The sequence below is a fragment of the Pholcus phalangioides genome, unplaced genomic scaffold, assembly GCF_987345545.1.
Source record: "Pholcus phalangioides strain wild (caught in Gottingen) unplaced genomic scaffold, Ppha-v1.0 ptg000008l_1, whole genome shotgun sequence".
NCBI classification, from domain to species: Eukaryota; Metazoa; Arthropoda; class Arachnida; order Araneae; family Pholcidae; genus Pholcus; species Pholcus phalangioides.
This window is the reverse complement of record NW_028301601.1, coordinates 22541787-22555220: the sequence shown is the minus strand read 5'-3', so window position 1 is coordinate 22555220 and position 13434 is coordinate 22541787. Positions and strand designations below refer to the sequence as shown.

At 41.1% G+C, this 13434-nt stretch overlaps 1 protein-coding gene across 1 annotated transcript in view; it reads right to left on the bottom strand.

Annotated features, from left to right (window-relative positions):
- The window catches only part of gny (ALG6 alpha-1,3-glucosyltransferase garnysstan), a 31386-nt gene extending 21492 nt beyond the window's left edge, over positions 1-9894 (bottom strand). Inside the window, exons 1-3 of the mRNA XM_089234354.1 lie at positions 9866-9894; positions 3689-3869; positions 924-1008 (exon numbers count right to left, since the gene is read on the bottom strand). Of these exons, the coding sequence (XP_089090480.1) occupies positions 924-1008; positions 3689-3851 (248 nt within the window). The 5' untranslated portion in view covers positions 3852-3869; positions 9866-9894. The remainder of the gene's footprint in view (positions 1-923; positions 1009-3688; positions 3870-9865) is intronic.
- Positions 9895-13434: the final 3540 nt, after the last annotated feature.

Here is a 13434-nt window from a genome sequence, read left to right as displayed (position 1 = left end):
GTGTTGTAATCATTCTGTCAAATAAATGTGTTTCATACTTATTATTGGCCTTTTTGTCCCACTCTGCGTCAAACCCTTCGTAAGAATTTTTGCAATTTTCACAGACTGAATGTGGTTTGCGATACTATGTTCTATGGCAGTTGTAATTCCTAGACGCCTAATATTACCCCTCTGAGTTTGTCGCCATTTCAAGACAACACTCTATACAAGAGAGAAGCCATCGAAAATATCATAGCAATTACTTTTGGGAGCAAAATATGAAGTGTTGCACTTATGGTAACGAAAATGGAAAAAGTCCCATTATTTCTCAAATTTAAGATTTTATTTTAACTCAAATTTTGTTTTCCCGTTAAATGTCTAGATATGTGACTTATATTCCAAAAGTTATTTACAGTTTTTAAAATTATTATAAGTGTGGGAAAGTTCTTTATCAGTGACTTTCAATATTCCATTCGGCCAATGATAACTGATCAATTTACAGATATTGATTATCTCATCACAAAAAAAAAGTTTAAAGCAAAAAATTGCTGTATTCAGTCTTTTTTAGTCATAGACCAATGGGAAATGTGGTCTGCTAATGAAGAACAAAAATTGTGTTACATAAGTTAATAATTGAAGTCAGGTATTGACAAATCCTGGTCGACGAAAATATTGATGCCTAAAAACTTCTTTGTGTGAATCGAATAAATAAGAGTCTGAAGACGACACAAAATTCTTTTAATTTATAAACCAGCTTGTCCATCAATCCATTCTGGTAAAACCAGAAAAGTGTTTTGTTTAAACGTTTTTCTTGTAAAAAAAATATGCTCCATGCCTAAATTATGCTTCGACTTGTCAAGCCCTGATTTATGTGCATGCAAAGCAATGAATACTAAAAAAAAAGCATAATATTGAATGCATACAAAACTGAACAGATTACCAACCATTCTCGAACTGGAAGATTGACAGTGATCTCCATCCAATGCCTGTGAGCCTCGAAATCACCATACATTGGATGCCTCCCTTCACCTTAAAGAAGGAGAAAAAACACGAATGTGAGCAAGATCACTGATCAAGGAAGGAAAAAAAAATTAATTTAAAAAAGCAATAAAAGTAAAAGTGAATAAAAGTTTTTATGACGAAAGAATGCTCATAAGTAGAGCTGGGTTCGAACAACACTGACTGACTATCAGGACAACCATTGGCACGAAAACCAATTTGCACCAAGACAGCATACAAGCAACCCGGGAGAATTTTATTCCTTTTTCACCCAGATAAAAATCTCTCCAGAGTTGCATTCCGAAAACACTTCTTGAGGTTGTATCACTATATTATTGTATGGGTGTTTCGCACATAGGTATAAAAGTTACTACTTCACCAAACACCAACTCTGGCCATATTGCTATAATGCAATTTACTGCCATTAATGAGGTAGGTTAGAAATGAAGGCACTGTCTATTGGTGGTTGCTTCAAGTTCCTTAGGGAAAATATAGCTTATATATATTCTCCTCTGGGGTTGAACCTGGGACCGCGACAGCAACCTTCAAAGTGGTAAACGACCATCTTACCACCATTCCACTTGGGCAATGTGTAAAGTTACTGAAAATATTAGGACGACGGGGCACAAGATCAATATTCCTTTCTGTATTATTTGAGATGGCTTGCAAAGCAAAGCTGGGCCCGGCTATCACTTACTGATTCACAAATATTCTAATACTTTTGCATTGCAGTAGGACGCTGCACATTTCTTGTTAGTTTTTTTAATATTTATATTCGACAATGAGGGGGTCGTGAGCCATCACGACAAAATAAAAGCGAAATCACTTCTATGGTTAGAACTTTAACAATTTTGCTACATTCCCTCTCATGTCACATTTGCATATTCACATGCAGGTATATTAGCCATTGGATGAATAGTATTTTGCATTGTCGAACCTTGCATCATTTCATTTGCATCATGTGGTGGTGGTGCTGTATATTCTGATGTCAGTTGCATTTCAGCACTGATTTCTCTCCCCTCCCCATTGTTCACGTTGTTAAACTGCTTCCGTGGGACAGAGAGTTTGCACCGACTTCAAAAACAGCAAAATTTGATTTTGCACGCTCATGATTTATTTTACTTTGAACTGGGTAGCACCAGTATACCGTTCATTCAACTGCGTGGATTTAAAGCAAGTGTGGATGCCCTTTGGATTATTACTGAGCCGTGGAGAAAGAAGGATGACAAAAAAGAAAAAAAAACCAAATGAGCTGTAAAAAAGGCTTTTTTATTTCCCCGGAATTATGCATTGGGTCCCACAGGGGTTACAACCTGAGGTCTTGGCACCAAATAACAGTAACTAAACTTAGTTGTCACCCTCAAAACCAATATTTCTTTAGATATTGTTAGAGATGGTGGCAAATATTTCTTTTTTTTGGGGGGGGGGCGAGTGGGATACAGGCACAGTGACCAGATACAAGTTCATGTCGATGAGTTTCACTGTATTACAAATTCGAATGTATGCTGTTGCTATTACATTGTCATAGTGCATTTGTTAAATTTTTTAAAATCAAATTAGAGCTGTTGGCGAGAATGATTTTCAGAAGAGTGGTTGGTATTCAAATCTATCATAACGTTTAGATCAGCAAGAAAGAATGATACTAGCAAAAGCGTATTTACTGGGGGGGGGGGGTGTCGTTCCAGAGTGCCAAGTTTGAAGGAGCAGAAATTTGAGGAATGAGTGGTCAAGAAAAATGAGAGTGTAGGGGGGGGGGGGGCACAGCATTACAGTTACAGGCGGGAAACTCATAAATCTGCTTCTGCCAAGAAAGGGAGTGACCAAGAGAATGTGCAAGTATGTTAGCAACAAGGAGAGTGACCTAAAGTGTGTTCAAGGATGCGAGGGATGAGCAGAGTGACTAAGTATGAAAGCATGCTAGTGACCCAAAGATTGACCCAGAGAGCAAGGAACCAGGCCGATGAGCAGCAGAGTGATTTGGAACATGTGAGCGTGCAATTGTATAAATGAACAAAAGAGTGATCTGTAGAATGAGGGACTAGATCTGTTAAAAACCAAAAGCTTGATTTAAAGACTATACATAAGAGTGACTAAGCAAGTGTGTATACACAGAAGTGACAAAAAAAAAAATTGTAAGCATGACTGACCTAAGAAACAAGTCGGTGAACGACGAAAAGAATGACCTAGAGCGTGTGCGGGAGTGGCGAAAACAACGAGCAAACATGTGAGTGACCAAAACAGTGTGCGAGAATGTGAATAATCAAAAGCGTGACTTAGAGTATGACCACATCAGCGAGCAACCAAAATTGTGATCAATAGAGTGTGTGTGAACAAGGGAAGGGAGAGATCAGAAGAGTGACCAAAATATGACCAAGCATGGGAGTAACTAAAAGAGTCACCTGGAGACAGAGAAGGGATTTCCAGAGGCGGGGGGGGGGGGGGGTGAGAGAACCTAAGGTGGAAAATTTGAGGAATGAGCGGTCAAGACAATTAGACTGGAGTGGGGGAGAGGGAGACAAAATCATAAATCCGTCTCTGGATGTTAGCCAAGGAAAATCAAATTATCGCCAAATCATAAGAGAAACTGTTATCTTGCGACCGTTTCTTATTGTATACATACATGCATACTTATGTGTACTTTGAGTTTATTTGGATCCCATTAATAAGAATGATTTAACAGATATTCATGTGTGAAAGAATCGAGTATTACCGGAATGGGGCCACCTCGAAACGCCGAACCTCATCAAAAGAGACCATAACACGCCAAACACGAGGAACGAATCCGTCCTCGCTTCGGCCATTGCCCGTATTTCGTGGAGCTTCCTCTGAATTCGATTCAAATTCGGATTGGATTTAAAAAACTGCAACATCATCGGATTCGAAAAAGACACTTCTTCTTCTTCTTCTTCTTCTTCTTCTTCAATTATACAGGGCCCTATGCCTTCGGGCCATCCCCTGTTAGAGAAAGAAACTTCCACAAGAGCATAGAATATGTTATAAAAATATACTAACGAAAGAGCTTTCAACAATCACAGAACACATAGAAATTTCAGCAATTTCCATTCTTCCTTCTTCTTCAGAAGGGTATGAAGAAAAAGAAAAAAAAAAAAAACACAAACCAGACGAAACAAACGCAGATGGAGATGTTATATGAGATGGAGAAGAAGTCTTCAGGCTTAGGGGACGATGCTAAGCCGCTTTAAAATGATATGATGACATGGAGTCCCTGGATGAGTGTGTGGTAACAAAAAATGAAACCAAACAACCAAGGTAGAAAAGGACAAAAAACCAAACGAGAGAAAGAAAGAGGGGGAGAGAGAAAAAAAAAAAAGAAATAAAAACTCAAGAAAAACGTTGACTAAGGGTAACAAACCTCTCAAAGCTACAGATAATGTTCTCAGGTCTGCCTGAACAGAACTCGGACCAACACCTAACTGGTGGAGAAAGAGAATTAAAAGTTGAGAACCGAACCTGGGAGAACCTAATACAAGAAAACAAAAAGTGAGAGGAAGTTTCAGGAATCTTGCATTGTAGACAGAGAGGGTTAGCCATTTTCTTAATACGATGTAGGTATTCGTTCAAGGGAGCTCTATTGCAAATAAGTTTGTAAAATAAACATTCCAACCTTCTATTCGAAAACAAAGGGGAGAAGTTCTGGCAGCAGTTATAGAAGGAGCTAAACTCAGGAATAGATAAGAAAAGAGCATTGCGAATATTTTCCTTGAAGTGGCGATAGTAAAGAGAACGAATGTCCTCTACATAAAGGTTAGAAGGTAGAAGATCAACAGTAGTAGAAGCTACAGTACGAACATGATTGTCAATAGTTTCATTAATGGCAATGCCCGAATGACTTGGGACCCAGATTAGTGATATGCTGTTAACCAAAGAACTAGTATGAACCAGTTGAGCATACAGTAGGTGAGTCACCGTAGATGAATGAATAGAGAAATTGTCGAGAGCCATGATGACTGATTTGGAATCCGTAAATATGAATATTGAAGAATTAGACGATTGAATGAAGGATCTAAGACCTAAAGTAATAGCAAGGGCCTCCGCAGTGAAAACTGAGGAGTCTTTATTAATGAACCAAGACTTGATAACTTTTGTAACCAAACAGAAAGCTCCACAAACCACTTGAGATGATTTAGACGCATCCGTAGCAATTACATGAGCATTCAGCGGCAGAGACTCAATGTACTCTTGGAATATTGTTTGATAAGGGATGGTAGACTTAGTTTTTTGAAAGTTAAGACCCTCCGATATGAAATAGATATTTGAGGGTATCCACGGCCAAAAAGAATAAATTGGACGCAGCATGGACCTGTGGGAAAAACCAATGGTATTATTGAACTGTGATATTTTCCTAGCCAAAGATGGCGAGAGGCGACAAAAACCCGAATCTATATGGTTAGAGTGACCCTGCGTGGGAGAGGCTGTGGCAGAAATACAAGATAACCCAATCCTGAAGAGAATGGAATCCTGAAAGGAGGGTAGGGCGAGAATGGTTCTGAGTTTATCTATGCGAGTTGACGTAGGGAGGCCTAAGATAGATCTCATCGAGGAGTTATAGATTGTGTTTATCTTGGTGAGAGAAGATTTGGCTGCATTAAACCAGGCCACAGCTCCGTAACCAATGGTACCTCCAATGATGCTCATTAGCACAGGTTTGAGGAACTTGCAAGGAACATTTCTTGATGAGTGAGAGATGGAGCGACAAATGTTTAAATATAGAGTGCCCTTAGAACGCAGAGATGATAATTGTTTTTTCCAGGAGAGAGTACAATCCAGATGAACACCCAGAACTTTCAAGTACGGATCAAACGGAATGGATTCGCCATTAATGTTGAAAGAAGGAAAGTATGGAGGTCGTCTCCGTGAAAAAATAGAAAAACGAGATTTGGATAGAGAGATGCACAAGCCACTATTTTCAGCCCATCTGAGAATGTTAGGCAAGGTGTTCATCAATCTGAACTCAGCATACTTCCCATCTAACGCATTCATCTGAAGAAAAATATCATCAGCATACATAAAAAACTTAATGTCAGAATTAATATATGAGGTTATATCTAATGTGAACAGAGTGAAAAGTACTGGGGAGAGGGTAGAACCCTGTAAAAGACCGCAGTTGGGAGCAAAGGCACCAGATATGGAACCCCTCCAATGAATGACATGTTTACGGTTCGAGAGATAATTAAAGAGCCAAGTTAAAAATTTACCATGAAAGCCCAAGCGGGCTAATTTGGCAATGAGCAAATCATGCCTCACAGAATCATAAGCAGCTCTCAAATCTAGAGCAATAATGTAGCTAGTATAGCCCCTTTGGAGGGCATATGAAATAGAGGACACCATATCTTTCATGCAAATCTCAGCACCAGTTTTTGGTCGAAAACCATAAAAGTTTTTTGGAAAGAGCTCAAATCGTAATGCAATCCAGGTGATCCTAAAAAGAATGATTCTCTCAAAGATTTTGCTAATAGTGTTTATAAGGGTCAGAGGACGAAAGTTCTTCGGATCAGTAGTTGGTTTTCCTGACTTTGGAATAAAAATAATACGTCCTTCTTTAAAAGACGGCGGCACCAACGATGAAGACCAAAGGGTATTAAAAGCATTCAGAAATTCAATCCCCTTATTTGGAAGGAGTTTGTACACCTTCAATGGAACACCATCTGGACCAGGGGTAGTTGAACGACCAGAACAAATGGCTCTACGAATTTCCGTGGGAGTGAACGGTGCATCCATCTGAGCCTGGAACTCACGAGGAGGACCATAAAAAGTAACGGTTTGAGATCGGCCAGGTGAAGAGAAGTGGTAAAATTTTAAAAGTTGGATCTGTACGAGAGGCTCGACATAACTATTATTAGCAATCTTGAAAATATGCCGGGAATCATCCCAAGTTTTCGCCACGATATAACGGTGTCTACGCAAGACAGAAAAGAGAACTGAGGGCTGAGTAAAAGGATGAAGTTCTTGAGCCAGAGTCTTCAATCGTAGAATGCGAAGGTGGCGACGAAAAACCGAAGCTAATTTTTTATATTTAATCCAGTTGGCCTGAGAGGGCACACGGCGAAATAAGCGGAAAGCCCGTTTTTTTTCGATAAGAGCAATACGCCCTTCTTTATCCAACTTAAGCCAAGGTTGTTTCTTCCGGTACACAGAGTACCTAGCTGAGTTAACAATGGAAACAACATGATTGTAAATACTGTCGAAATCGTTAGTAGCGGGGATGACAGAGAGACCTGTCATTACTGCTGACCATTTAATGTAACGGAATTCCTGAGATATGAATTGTTTATTCAAAGAGACGGAAATTTTAATTGGCAAATGATCACTATTGAATAAGGATTCACAGGGAGTCCAGATAATATATCTATAAAGACCTGGACTACAGAAACATAAGTCGATATAAGATTGTGAGTCCTTGCTATAAAAGGTGGGGCAAAATGGAGGAACTAGACAAAGGTTATGATTAAGATACCAATTAAATAACATAGTACCTGCAGGAGATACAATATGTCCTCCCCAGTTTGGATGATGACTGTTGGAATCTCCGATTATGATGAAATTCCCAGAGATGTATGAGAAAATATTGTCAATAGCAGCGATATTGAAAACACCTGGAGGACGATAAAAATTTACAACATACATAGAAAAATTATTTAGAAAAACTTGAACAATCATAATTTCAAAAAAGGGGTCCGAAATTTTCCATATCAAAGATGAGGAAAGAGATGAATTTACCGCGGTCACTAAACCACCACCTGGGAGAAGTCGATCATTTCTAAAAATCTGAAAACCAGCAAGAAAAAAATGGTCCTTCGGTTCCAGAAAAGTCTCCTGTAAACATAACATATCATAGTTTAAACAAAAATTTCTGATAAAGGTTGACTTGGACTTGATGCCTCGGACATTCCATTGAAGAATTCTAAAATTCATATTATTCATAGTATTTTTTTTTTTTTGGAAAGGATTAACTAGAAAAATATATTGAACTGAAGAGAGGGAAAAAGCATCAAATTCACAGAAAAAAACAAACAAAAAAAAACCAACACTTATTTTTGGGAGAGAAAAAGGAAATATCAAGCGAGAAAAACACAAAAGGAAAGGGAGGGGAAAAAAAATCAAACGAAGCTCGATTTGATCACAAAAATAAGAATACTGAACTCTTGTCAGCTCTAAATGAGGTAAAGAAAAACCATTATCAAACTCGATAACAGAGAGAAAGGAAAAAAGATCAAACGAGGAACAAACTTTAAACGAGAGGGGAAAAAAAAAGGGGGGGGGGAGACAAAAACGAAATTAAGTGAAAAACTAGGTTCCAACATTTGAGGCCGAGTCATTTTTCAGTCTCTTAGTTAATCGTCTTTGTTTAACCCTTTCCGCAGGAGAAGTATAGAATTTATTCGATTCAGGATCTTGAGAAAAGTCACTATCATCATTATGCTCAGGGGGCAAAGGTTGATTGAAGATAGCAGTCGAAGGACCAGAAGTGTCCATATTTACATTCGAATTAAGTGGCGGTATTATATTCACCTTATGTACAGCTAGGTTAACCGAATTGACTATTTCGGGAATAAGCGCTCTAATAGAGTCATTCAGCGATTCCTGAAGACTTATTTTCAGATCTTTAAGTACAATTTCTTTGATGGCAGATACTTCCGCTTGGACCAGGGAACTGATCTCAGCCTTGAGAGCACTGAAGTCAGATGACATGGAAATGCTGGTCCGAGCAGCATATGAAGAGGAATTCATTTTACATCTTTCTCGAGCGATGTTTATTGGAACATGATGTTCGGCTTTATAGTGATATGCTTTTGACTCCAAGACATAAGCAGGGCACTGACGATCAGAGGCAAGATGAGTGGAAGCCTTACAGTTAATGCAGGAGATAGGGTTTTGGCAGGTTTCATGGTTATGATTTTGGCCGCATCGTTTGCAGATCTGAGATGATACTCTACAAAACTTTGAGCGGTGAAAGTAGCTCCAGCAACGAAGGCATTGATTAGGACGCTCAATAAATTTACGTGGTCGAAATATCAAGAACCATAACTTTATTTCCAGCGGAATGTTCCTACCAAGAATCGTTACCAGAACAGTTTGTAAAGGAATTCTTTCTTTTATAAATCTTCGAATACCGATGACCTGTAACCCCTCCGATTGCAGTTCTTCCGCAATTTCCACTACTGCAATATCACACGGAATATTTAGCAAAAATTTGGAGGTAATCGAATCCTTCAAAAGGACCGATTTAACGGGAATGTTCAAGATCATATCTATTTTTTTTATCTCTTTCGCAGTGTGAATATTTTCCGTAGAGATTAACAGCTCACTTGAGCGTGTGAATCGAATCTCCGAGATGTGTTTAGGAACAGAGATTTTTGAGCAGATATCCTTTTTCAGGCACAAAGGCCTGGATCTGGGAATAATTTCTGCACCCGAAAACTTGAAAGTTAGCAAAATGCGAGGGGACTCACCAAAACCGTCCAAGATGTCTTCATCAGATAATAGAGTATTCCAATTATGACTTGTAGACGAGACTTTGTCTGCACTGCCCGCTGGCTGTGTATCTATTTGAACAGCCATAGCTGCACATTTGAAGGAGTCAAACTAGACCCCGGAAACGGGCAGAGCCCTAACCAAGAGCCTTGATCCTTCACTTCAGGAAATTAAATAAAATTACTCCTACGAATATAATAAATAAAGAAAACTGCACTTAAAGAGGGAAACACTAATAAAAAATTAAATAAAGGGTAAGGCACAAACGCAGAGCGAGAGGGGCGTAACACCAACCACGCTCAAAAACCGTGGCAAGAGTTCAAAATGCCAAACAACAAAAAAAAAAAGTCACGTGACTCACATGACCCTCATTTTGCATTCCGAAAAAAGACACCGTAAACAAACAACTCCCGCCACTGTGACGTTGACTCGCTCTGTTGCCAAACGATGCATCATAAATTTATAAAAACTTTAACAATGACATCTAGCGACAAATACTTTAAATAGTCGAGTTATGACGTTTTTTGCTCAAACTAGGCCCGGAGTTCACAATCAACAACAACCGTAATATAATAATTGATAGTGACCTAAAAAACAACCAGTGGCGTCGAAGCTGGGGGGTGCTGTGGATGCTCGAGCACCCATGGAAATTTGTAGAACGAATCCGAGCATCCCCAGAATTGATCCAATTGCGGCAGTTGCCCATAGTTACTAGAAGATCACTTCAGCTCCTGTGAAAATGAGATCAAAATCAAAGCCATCAGAAAAATATCCCGAGGCTTTGCTGTTGACTGTTTCAGTGAGGGGGATAGTGAGACCATTCGACAAGCGATACTTAACGTTGAGCACCTGAGAGAAACCCTAGATACAAAGCTTCCAGGCAAAGCAAGACACCATATTATGGTGAGGGAGGTTAGACGTACATCGACCTCAGAGAAGGTGGTAAAGTTACTAGCTAAAGCCTTCTCCACCCCCGAAGACGCGGTTATCTTCAAGACCTCCCTACGCTCTAAGAACCCAGACACCGGACACCTGGTATTTCAGGTACCAATAAGTAAAAAAAGTGTTGAAGCCTTGCGTAGGGGACATCTACTCTTGGGCTTCTTGGACTACAGGATATCGGAATTCAAGGTCACCAATCGCTGTTTTAAGTGCCAAGCATTCGGGCACAAAGCAGCAGACTGCAGATCAGGCGATCCATTCTGCGCTAAATGCGCAGACAGACACAATACCCGGGACTGCCAGATGAACAAACTGCACTGCATAAACTGTCTGTGGTCAAACCAGGCAAAGGGCACCCGATTCAGGTCAGATCATATGGCTTCAAGTCTGAACTGCCCCTGCTTCAAAGCATATAACGGGGCGCAGCGCAGTGCAGCACAGGTCGAGAGACACTCAAACCAATAATCAAACGTCATTAAAGACAGGAAAAGAGAAGGGCATCGGTGACTAACTTGGTATGTCTAAACTATCAACCAATAAACTGCTTCCTTCTCACGTGGGAGTAAATCCATCACCCGACAGCAAAGTCAGAATTTTACAGATTAACATGGACCATGCTCGGAAAGCCACAAACCAACTGATGCAAACAGTGGCAGAACTACGGGTGGACATAATCCTCGTTCAAGAGCCATGGGTTGCAAACGGGAAATTAAAGGGGATCCCGATGGCTTGGCAAAAATGGTCCTCTGCTAACCTAAAGGCTGCCATATTTATTCCAAATCCAAATATTAGAGGAGCAACGCTGGCGGTGCACGACCACACGGTTGCAATAAAAATCGGCCTGATGGGGAAAGAGCATATCCTCATCAGCAGCTACTGCTCTCCAATTCAAGACATCACGCCAGCATTGGAGGAAATTTCAACAATATATAGAAAAGCAGGCTCTACACCTACGCATACTGCAATGGACCTGAACGGTAAAAATAGTTATTGGAACTATAAACGGGAGGACGATAGGGGACAGGCCATCTTGGATATGGTCATAGAGCGAGATCTGTATATCCTCAACGGGGATAACATCAGACCGACATATCAGCTCGGGGACTCAGAAGGATGGCCAGACCTCTCACTAACGAATACGAGACAGGAAAGCCCAACTAACTGGCAGGTAGGGGAAGAGGTCACACAGAGCAGCCACAAGTATCTCCACTGGTGGCTCAATGACGCCCCTCTGGTGGAACACAGAGTAAAGTTTAGTTCCTCCCAGAGAAGACTGAAAATATTTGCTAACAAGTTCGGGAAGCAAGCCACAGACTGGCTAGATAAAATATCAAATTGCAACAACATCGAGCAACTTGAGCATACCACCACCTCTCTCATGCAGACGTTGAAGTTAATTGGCGAAAGAACACTCCAATCCCAACACAGACTGGCTAATAGAGAGGTGAGGTGGTGGTCACCTAAGCTGGCAGAAGAGAGAAGAAAACTAAGGGCCCTGCACAAAAGATGGGAGAAATCAGCCGATGCGAACAAGGCAGAAGCCCTAACCAAATATAAGAAGCAGAAGGCCATTTACACCAAACAAATGACAGCAGCAAAAACGGACGCATGGCGCGCATTCTGTCATAGTGCAGTCAACCCATTTGGCGCTGTCTACAAGGCTACGGTGAGAAAGTCCACGCTCCCCCCACAAGTGCTACTCCTAGGTGATGGGAAGAAAACGATCCTCGAAGCAGTAGAGGCCCAACTACACACACTATACCCAATAGATGAGAGCGCAGATCTGGCTGAATATATATCTAACGAAGATGAGAATGTTTTTCACATCGCAACCAATGTCAATCCGGAACCTAGCATTACTAAAAACGAAATCGAGAGAGCACTAGCGAAAACAGGCAAGAAAAAGTCGCCAGGGCCTGACAAAATAACGATCCCCATGCTGACCATTATACACGAAAAATTTCCAGATATCCTCGATGCCCTATACAACAAATGCCTCGGACTGAATTCAGTGCCTGCGGCTTTTAAAACGGGACAAGTGTTAATGTTCCTTAAGAATGGCAGATCCCCCGACAACTTGGACTCGTTCCGGCCCATCACATTGCTGCCACACATGGGCAAGATTCTGGAGCGAATTCTGGTGCAACGTCTCACTTATCACCTCGGCAAAGTGAATTTTTTTCACCAGCACCAATATGGCTTTCGCATGGGCCGCTCCACAGAAGAGGCACTCTGTGACCTGCTGGACGCCATCGATGGGGCAAAAAGAAGCAACCGCTATGTGGCACTTGTGTCCCTGGACATAAAAGGAGCATTTAATTCACTGCGATTCCCCATTCTCCGAAAGCTCCTAAAATCAATTCCGGCGCCACGTGAAATAACAGCAACTCTGGAGAATCTCCTGTTGGACAGAGTTATAGGCATGGAGACACAAGGACAGTTCGTCTCTCATCACCAGACCAGAGGCTGCCCGCAGGGCTCATGCTCGGGCCCCATGTTATGGAACCTGGTGGCAGATCAACTGCTCAAACGCAATTGGCCGGAAGGAGTGAGAATACAAGCGTATGCAGATGACGTCCTCCTCCTTTTATCGGCCCCGAAAATTAATGGCGTGACGGCTAGAGGGGCGACTGCGATGAAGATAGTCAGTGATTGGTTAACAGAGTACGACTTGGAAATTGCTGCAGACAAGTGCCGGTACATTTGGTTTAGTGAGAAATCCCGTCCCACTATCAAACTGAATGGGGAGCCAATTAGACATTCTGCTACCCTCAAGTGTCTAGGTCTAACCATAGATGGCAAACTAAATTTTTTAGCACACATGAAGGAGCAAAAGGCAAAGGCAATGAGGACCCTACAGCGAATGCGGAATGCAGCGGGACCGCAGTGGGGCCTCAAAACAAAATACCGAAGGATTCTCTATACCCAAGTTGCGGTTAAGATAATTACATATGGAGCAGCCGCATGGGGGTCCTCTATGACGGTTAGAACGCAGCGCATGCTGAATTCCGCACAAAGAGG